Source organism: Formica exsecta, unplaced genomic scaffold, assembly GCF_003651465.1.
Source record: "Formica exsecta isolate Colony F162 unplaced genomic scaffold, ASM365146v1 scaffold120, whole genome shotgun sequence".
In the NCBI taxonomy this organism is placed as follows: domain Eukaryota; kingdom Metazoa; phylum Arthropoda; class Insecta; order Hymenoptera; family Formicidae; genus Formica; species Formica exsecta.
This window is the reverse complement of record NW_021848537.1, coordinates 1,452,139-1,462,061: the sequence shown is the minus strand read 5'-3', so window position 1 is coordinate 1,462,061 and position 9,923 is coordinate 1,452,139. Positions and strand designations below refer to the sequence as shown.

Sequence of the window (9,923 nt, the reverse complement as noted above, 5' to 3'; positions counted from 1 at the left end):
TAATATATATATATATATATATATAGAATATCTGTTATAACTTATTATTAAAATGTTAAGAATATATTTTTATATAAATTATACATAATCGCGGTAAAATTTAGGGACATTTCAACAGATTCCAAGGAATCTTTAAAAAAATTTCGTATCATTTCAGCATTACATAAAAAATCCAAATTTTCATGAGTCTTATGCGATTTCATTTTTAAATATTTATGTTCGATATATATGATTTCTCTCTCTACTTTTTTTTATATATAAATTAAAATATTTCTATTTCAATCTGTAAAATATTAGATACTAATCGGTTAATGTAAAATGATTATTTTTACATTATCATACTCGTTGAGATGTATTTTTAAATCCCCTTATCTAGTGATGCTGTTTTTTTTTTTTCAAACACCTTTCCTTTGAATCTTTAAGTTAAAGATACTCTCTTTTATCTCTCTCTCTCTCTTTTACGAGGATTAATTTGCTGGAATACAAGCACGCAAACGAGGAATGATTCGACAATCGTGCGGGAAAGATTGCGCGCGATTTGGAACGTACGAGTAAAGTGGGCTAAGGTCAATTCGCAAACTATTTGGCGTCCGTCCAGGAACTCGAGCAGAGACTTTGTTTTTATTTCTCTTCGCGATCACACGCGAAGCACGATCGCGATAAAACGCGAGTAAAACGTTGAATCTCGTTAAAGTGGGTCCCGATATTGCGAGGATTAAAATGCGCCGATCATTCGGCGCTCCTGTTCTAAAGACGAAATATCCGCCTATATGGCTACAGCTAATGTCGCTCATCGCACTTGCTTCACGAAGATCCTTAGTCGTCGGGCTTGGCGTGATTGTCGCCGTGCATGGTTTCCTCAGCTGTTTGGAATAGTTCTCAACCATACTCGCATTTGACGCCATATTATTGTCAAGTAACGTCAAGGATTATACATTTATTTCTTCATTCGATTTAAAAAAACATTTTTAAATTCTTAAATGCTACAGATCTTTATTTAAAAGGCTATATATTTCTAGGTTTATAAGCACACACGATATAGATGACTAATTTTTAATTAAATTTGATTTACGATATTAACAAATTACCATATATTTGATTTAGTGAATTTACTTGCTTATTTCAGTCGAGCATTTTGCATGTAATGGCAAGTTTTAGAGTGTGCCATTTATCCGCGACTCCTTAATGAGACTGATCGAAGCATCGCTGCTTCTGATTGAATTAATCTGATCAAGCCATTCTTTCGCTCGCGCGCTAATTGACTTTAACCGAAATGTTCACGAAATAGAACGCCGGAATAAATGTGGGCACCGCGCGAGATTCTCGCACTATATTCTGCAAATCGTATTCTCTGAATTACCGTCCGAATGAAATATCGCATCAATAATCCGACCAATCGAACGATTCGTCGGGATTTATCACATTTGATATGAACGACAAACGCACGCGCGTGCCGAAAAAATTGATCATTAAGAGTAATACCCCGTGCGTCGCATCCATCCCCCCCCCCCCCCCTCCTCGAATCGCGAAAAAAAATTCTATTCGATCTAAAGGCAATCGGTTTTGCGACAAAGCAGAAAAGTTGATTTCGCAGAAAAGGCAATTTCGCAAAAGCGCGCGCGTGCCGGGCTATTTATACGATAATTTATCGCCATCGGAAACGAGTTATCACATTTCATTGTTTCGCGATGCGTCCGCGCCGATTGTAATCATAGTTGTAATAGCCGTGGATGTAATCGATGTAGCCCGATTAATATAAATAAATTTATAAAGCTCGGAAGAGAGAGAAAGAGAGAGACTTTCATACATAAATCCAGTTCTTTTGTAATTTATTGTTACACTTTACACGTTGGAATTCCCTTGACTAATCTCTGGCGACATTGTATCTTATTCTATTTAATAAATACTGTTTTTGCGGTGCCGTCACATTCTAAAAATGTTCAAGTTTGTCGACATATTATTTTATTCGTGCCAACGTCGTTATCGAGTAACATGATTACGACAACATTCGGAAACAAAAGGTAAAAAAAAAAAGAACACGCGTTCGCGGCAGCGCTAATTTTTTACACGGACGTTAATGAGAGGAAACAGATAATATCAATGGCCATTCTTGAAATGCAGCGACGGGCAACGGCGTTACAATCAGCGGGCTGGAATACGAAGCGCATAAGTAAAGAAACGGCCGCGAAATTATTCAAGACCGATCGATAGTCGCGCGGAGTACGCGCTGTCGGTTGACTCGCGCAACTGAATTTCAGGTATCTATAGGGCACCGCGGAGGGAACATGTTTTTCTCCACGTGAAAACACGGCCTCCCGCGAGAGGCATTCTCCGAAAGACCCTCTCCGTTGACTTCTTTACATATCGTATTCGATCGTTTGCTCGCATTTGGCGGATTGAAAATATCATCACGTTATCTTTCAATACTTCAATATCGTCGGCCAAACGATACATCTATTAAGCAATACCTCAATGGCTCTTTAAGTAAGGTAATTTAAGGACATCTTGACACATTGACGCATGTGTGTGGAAAAAATAATGATCCTGTATCGTAACTGCCGTGAAAGCAAAACACCCTTGAACACTCATTACACCGCGGAGGGAACATGTTTTTCTCCACGTGAAAACACGGCCTCCCGCGAGAGGCATTCTCCGAAAGACCCTCTTCGTTGACTTCTTTTTAAATTAAAAATAATAGGCTGTACACATACACGCGCGCGCGCGCGCGCTGCTCTAGTAATTTATTTTTCTACTTATCTTCAAGGCTATATGTGATATTATATTTGTCGTACGACGAACTTTTTTTAAGCATACTGATTGGCTGCGAAATAGAAAATTTCTTGAGTCTCTAGGAATTAGCTAATCAATGCACTTAAAAAATTTGTCGTCTGACAAATGTAATATTATCCTAATAGGTAACATAACGACTAACAACATCTTATTTAAAAGTTTTGTCAATTTTTTTTACAGACCTGATACTGTCTTTAAGCGTATCATGGAGTTTTGTTTCTCTTTGAAATATATTGTTAGACATTAAAATTTAAGAAACATATATTTTTATATATGTTCAATCTCTCAAATTTTTAATATATTTATTTAAAATTGGTTTTTTCCCAATAAATGCCAAAAATATTTTAGGTAAAAATTTTAGATCTTTTAATGCATTTTACATTTTGATTTGTCATGTTTTCAAAAGTGCCGTTTTATTATTCTCGCAAGTTTCAAAATTTAATGTTAGAAAATCCAAATAGCATCTTATATTAGATTTATCCATAAGTTATTTTTTATTTTTTTTTTTGAAAAGCATGGGATATCTAAAAATGTATAATTATACATTATTTATGTATACATTTCCTGTACAAGGTTTATTCGGAGCATTAGAATAGAATCTGTCTTTTAAGAAAACGCTTGTCGATCGGTGGACAGGTGTCTCCTCGCGATTCGAATACGATGAGTGCAAGTTTGAAGTAGTATATGTGTGTGTGTGCAATATGCACTTTCGACCGCGAAAGTTAGCCGCTGCTAACAAGCAGCGGTAGCGGCTTCTCTCAATATTCATTTGCCTGTGCACATCGAGGGGGGAAGAGGGCAATTACTATCGATCACAAGAGGGTAAGAAGTTACGTATTGTGTGTATGTGTGTGTGTGTGTGTGTTTGTGTGGGTACTCACTTTAAAAATAGCCTGTAGAGTACGGCGCTGAAGGTCTGTGAAAACCAGCCGCGGTTTCTTGGGGGCGGGCTGTTGGTGTTCTGCCTGGTTCGCCATCTCGTCTTTCCTCTTGCATGCTGGAATTAGAAGAATCCATGAGGAGCCGCGAATGATATATATGTATATATATACGTTTGATCTCATACGCGCGCTTCGAAAAACGTGCGAATACGAAACTCTCACATTCTCATTTATTATCGCGTGCTGATATTTAGAATCGACCGTATTAAAAGTTCCCGAGTCTCCGTAGAGAAGATGAGAGATAATTATGCGCTGGAATTGATAATAGCATCTAGCTTCGGTCGCTTCCTAATGATATTTCCACATGGCAAAGTAGTCTTTTCAATTAAATGCAGATTACAGAGATTAGATGAGAGAATTGATGGATTTTAGATGCTTGGATTCTAAAATCAAAGTATCCAACAATCCGGATAATCTAAATTTCGAAAAAATTTAAGATTTATAAATCTAAAAATCTAAGGGAACAAAATAATTTTTGTATCAATTAAATGTAAATTATTCGTTATGAGATGAAAATTGATAAAAATTCTTAGATTCGAGAAGCTTAGCCAATAATCCAAAAAAATCTAAACTTTGAAAATAAGAACACACAAGTCTAAAAATTCGAAGACTAATATTAAGAGTCCAGCATTAAATATTCCAAATTATCGAAAATCTTGAGCAATAATTTTAGAATGAAAGAGATAAAAAATTAAAAAAAAAAAAATAATAATGTTTAATAATAATAAGAAATTAATTGCTTTTGCTATTCTTTTACTCCTTAAAATTTAAGGATCAGGATTAATTGGAAATAATTACAATTATAAAAACCGAAGCGCGCTATTATCGAAATCGCGTTACGTCGATCGCTTAATCAAGTCCTTAAACCCGCGCTTTTTTACGTTCATTCACAAGACAGAAAGGCATGCCGTATTGAAATTCTCAATATTTTTGCACATCCTCGCTTATATGCCCCCTAAAACGATCCGATCGACGATAATCGCGATTACGGAGCGAAATGGTGCAAAGTAACAGGGTGAAGAGATGAAGGGTGGAAGGAGATGCAGGGTGAGGATGAGAAGTAGTGTTGCGATTTTTTCTCTTTTTTTTTCAAACGTAATTTAATCGTACTTACTTCCGCGTTGTGGAATCTGTGCAGCTGAAAGCAGAAAAAAAGACCGATGTTAGTCAATGGGAACATGGCTGGATGTCGCACGACCTCTTCCTTTCTATTTTTTTTTCTCTTTTTTTTTTCTTTTTTTTTGGCAGGTCGTTGCCGCCTCTTCTCTCACTTTGCGTTTCCGCGCTCAAGACAGATACACATTAAAGGAATATATAGGTTTACGTAATGTAGCATGTACACAAGTCATTAAGATAGAAAGGAACTGAGTAGCATCACACGAATCCCAAACTTAAATTCTTAGCTACTGGCTGGTTTGGTAAAAATCATACATATCACTAAGGGGTTATACGAAAAGGGCAAGGGGTCGGATGCAAGTGTCACATATGCGCATTCTCTCTTTCGCATGGGGCGATAAAGGGGGGGGGGTGGATGCGATGGATCTCGTTGATCCTGGGACTCCGAGGCTGGCGAGAACCTCCGAGTCTCGGATACGAGGATCCGTGGGATCCTTAAAGGATCCGCGCCTTCCGGAATTCGACGAAATTCAGGGAGACGAGGGTCCCTTCGAGTGAGTAAATTTCTTGTGTTTTGTCTTTCTGCATAGGAATAGAATAATAATGTTGTTTCATTGTTGCCAGTGATATAACAATACGGTATGTACATGTATGTATATATACCTTTATCTCGATGGCGTTTTATTTGCGATCTGAATGAAATGTGTCGGTGTGTGTGTGTGTGTGTGTGTGTGTGTGTGGCGTTGTGTAAGCGACTTGATTAGTCGGTCGCGAATCAAATTTTCATCCCTCGATGATCGCGACGGCGATCCGAAAGAGAAGGATGATAATTCTCTATACGTGCGCGAGAGAAAAATCTCGACGATCCCCGCGCGCGTCTCCTCCCCGTCCGTCGCGCGGTCCATTATTATTATATAGCCGGCGAAATTAAGGTAGATCTGGGTTATTCAACCGCGATTCCGATCCTCAACGACGCGCGGCAAATATAGGTTCCCCGGCATCGGCGATGACCAATTTTATTCATGCTTTTCAACCGCTCGAGCGCGCGGCGTGTATTATAATCAAATTAAGGAAGCTGACGGCTTTTCTATTAATTTGCAAGTAACCGATACGAGAGAAGAGAATCGTTGACTTGGCATTAAACGCGACGTTGGAAATAAAAAAAAGTGCTCGCGGACCTAAATTGCAGCGCCCACGTACACATATGCGCTCGCGCATACACACATACACATATATACAGAAATGAATATACTATAATAATTGATCACCAGGCCGCACCAAATTGTTAATAGCTATTCGAACGCAATAGCCCTCCATTCATCTATGAAATAACTATATTTTGTCGTTTCGAGTTTAATGGCCCTTGCCGATCGATAAGCGGCGCTCTTTCGGTTATAATAATAACGACACTGCGTCGTTTTCAATTTGACCGTAAAATTAGTTCGAAATTGGAAATGAATCGCGACTTTTCGCGTCGCTCTCTCCTCCACCACCACCTCCTCCTCCATCTCTTCAATTATGTAAATTTAAAAAAAAAAAGAGGGATTGTCACGGTCCCGCTCACTATCTCGCGTCCATTTTCCCGCGATGGCGACGTGATATCGAGCTAGAGAAATGTAATATATTTAAGATACATTCTCGTTCACGCGTCCTTTTATTGAATCTTTAAAACCTCTCGAGTTGATTCAAGGATTTAATCCTTTTGAGACACACGCGTGTCTCGCTCTCCTTCCCTCTTTCTATTTAAATAAATAAAATTATTTCCGTTAGTATTTCTCGCACAAAGAACACGAAACCTCGCTCCAGAGTGGAAAGGGAGAGTAGTAGTCGAGTACCCTCGAACACGATCTGACAAAACGGATCGAGAACAAACGTCGTGGAGAAAATAAGAGAAACGCGAAATTCACTTCCTTTACTGCCGTTCGTGAAGGGTTAATTTTGCAACGTGGCGTACCGGATGGCAGGGAGAAGAGGAGGAGGACGGGGGAGGCAAATGTCGATCCGCGTCGCGAGAAATGAAACGTCAGGATGGGCTCGCGCGTGTCGCCGACATACACGATCGCTGAGGGCAAAGGTCGCGGCTGGTCCACAGACCGCTGGACGCGACGGAAATGCTGGATAAACGCGAAAGGCAATCGTGTGCCATTAGCGAGCGGGGCCGATAACGAGTGAAAGGAGCGAGAGGCTGGAAAAAAAAGGGCACGAAAAAAAAAATAGGGACAGCTTCGGTAAAAGAAGAGAGGGAGGAAAGAGCGGTAAGAGCGAGCGGATGGGACGAGATGGAAAATTGACGCGTTCATTATTGCTCGGAGCTTTGGGAACGGAAAACAAAGAGAGAGAGAGAGAGAGAGAAGGTCGCGAGTCATCGGTGATCGACTTGTAGGAGCCATGAGGCACTTTGTGTCCCTTTTCCGACAATCGAGACGATTTATTTATTTCGATTATGACAAATTTATTATATCGAGACGATAATTTTACCAGATTCTGTCGAGTGTGTGTACAGACATTTTAGATATCGAAATATTGAGGTAAATTATTATGTTGCTTAAGATAAATTTATAAACAGAACGTAGTAAACTTCATTTTCTTTTTTGAAAAATTTTTGTTTTAATATTCGTTTATGTACGGAATTATTTTTCTAATATGACTTGAATCATTTGAAATATTTCTTGGATTTATTTTTATTCATATTTAACAGTTAATGATGCGATTAATTTTCTTATCATATATCGTTATATCAAGATATTGAAAAATTATGCCAAAAGATACTGTATATATTTTTATAATACTTTCATATAGATATGCATATCTATTTTTAAAATATGTACATATATAAATTTGTATCTAAGAATAAGACGATTAAATTTGCCAGCGAACTAGTGACATATTTATCCAAATGTGTGCCCGATAAATGCGATCGAATTATTTGATTTGATCAGTTGTCGCATTGCGCGTAATTTCAAATTTAGTTTTAATCAAAGATTACATATTTGGCGGACAGTGAGTATTAGCAGAGTTGTGAATGTGATTGGAAATTGGCAACAAATTAGTATTTGTTAAAGAGAGAGGAAACGCGATTGTTGTCGATTCTGTCAAATTATCGCATATTATTGAGAACCGATTACAAGAGAGATGCGATATGGAAATATAAATTAATCTCCATCGTGACTGTGCCATTCTTAAATCTATAGAAAATTAAACGGCAAGACGTGCCAACGATATTTTAAATTAGCGTTTAAGTGATGTAATAATTTATCACAAGTTTTACATAATTTAGATTGATTCAATTTCTGGCCTTATTAGCGAGCACAGTTTAACCGATAATTCTACGATGTTTTAATTCGTATCGTATCTAATCGGTCGAGATATCAAAAATTGCACGGAATTTTTGACATTCGATCCATATTCTTTAGCCTTATTTAAGAGAGTTTGAAATATCTCCGCATTTTAACTCCCCTTGTAACTTCATCTCATATGCGAGTTTAACGCGCTCGCATACATTTCGCCGTTTATGTAAACTTTAATAGTCGAGAAACTCTCTTTCTCTCTCTCTCTCTCTCTCTCTCTCCCTGACACGATGATTTCTTGATATGTCGTGAAAATTTGGATTGCGCCAAACAAGAGTCTTGTGTCAAACCATCCCGATTTACACATTGCCGCGTGATAAAGCATTAACGTGCCATTCGCCGCGACACGAACCCTTCGGAAAATAATTCAAGCGACTACTTTTGCACTTTGCACTTCGAGAAACCGTCAGTGACGGAAAGGGAGACACTTTGACAGGTTTGGAAAATGTATCAGATGACGTGGAAAATATTTTTATATTTATATTGAAATTACTACAATAATATTATATATGTATCATATTTATATTATTTGTATTATTACTAATCTTCTTTCTTGTATTATTTCTAATCTTCTTTTTTGGTTTTATTTTTATTTATACTCGAAATTAGTGTGATATAATAATATATTTTTTTTTGTTATATATTAGATATTGCGAGATACTAAACAATTAATAAAACAGTAGTTGGTAAAAGTTCACAAAAATTTCTTTTGCTGAGATATTCATGAAGTGTAAGTTTCCGTCAACTTTTATTCACACAATTGTTTTCGATATAAAAATTTTATAATTGATTAATTTAGATATTTAATACATAAAGAGAGAAATGGAAAATTGGAAAATTTAATCAAAAGGCACATGTAAATATGGAGAATTTAAATTCATCTAAATTATTTATCTCTCTTTTTAATAATCTATTGCAAAGTTTAATTACCGAGATCATTCAATAAAATGCATTTTTTATGAAATTTATTTGTTTGACAAAAATAATGTATACCGTCATAATGTTAATCGTCAAATTAAAGCGTGAATGTGTGAGAGATCGTGTTAAATTCTAACGTATATTTAATTAAAATCGATGTCGGTTAATAAGAGATTAGAAAATAGCCGCGAGCTAGGGAATTAAGGAAACAATATAAAAGCGAGGGTGTACCACGATCGGGGGCGGTCGACATATATCGGGTGAGTTTGTCAACGAAGCGGTCGCTTTGACGAACGGCCCCGTGCAACAGCAGCCAATCAGACCGCGTGAAAAATCTGATGGAGCACGCGCGCGCGCCGATGTGGCTTAATCGAACGTGGTTCAAAGTCGACGACGATGCATCTGTCTGTGTATGTGCATCGCGCTTTCGCCCGTGTGTGTGCGCGCGCGTTACATACGGACGTAACAAAAGCGGAAGTGGCGGCGGGGATGCTCCCGATGCTTTGTGCCTGCGCCGGAGAGAGAGAGACAGTGCTCGCTCGAACAGAACGCCACGACAAGCGAACTCCACGTGGGTCAAAAGGTTACAAAATGCACCCCGTTAGAAAATGCATCCTCAAGAAACTCTCCCGGTGCATTCGATAATTTTGAATGCAACGCCAATCGCGAATTTAGGTCAAACAAGAGAGCGGAGAACGTTGTTTTTGTGTAGCAAGAAAAAGGATTTTTTATAATAATTATATTTTATTATATAAATTTTGTAAATTTTTTATTTAAATAGAAACAAAAATTAATAGATTATAAAAATACT

General features: G+C 37.7%; 1 protein-coding gene across 1 annotated transcript in view; it reads right to left on the bottom strand.

The window, feature by feature from the left end:
- Positions 1 to 9,923, bottom strand: part of LOC115241870 (hepatocyte nuclear factor 6) — a 71,609-nt gene that overhangs the window by 6,256 nt on the left and 55,430 nt on the right. Inside the window, exons 3-4 of the mRNA XM_029817814.1 lie at positions 4,846 to 4,869; positions 3,672 to 3,787 (exon numbers count right to left, since the gene is read on the bottom strand). Coding sequence (XP_029673674.1) covers positions 3,672 to 3,787; positions 4,846 to 4,869 — 140 coding nt within the window. The remainder of the gene's footprint in view (positions 1 to 3,671; positions 3,788 to 4,845; positions 4,870 to 9,923) is intronic.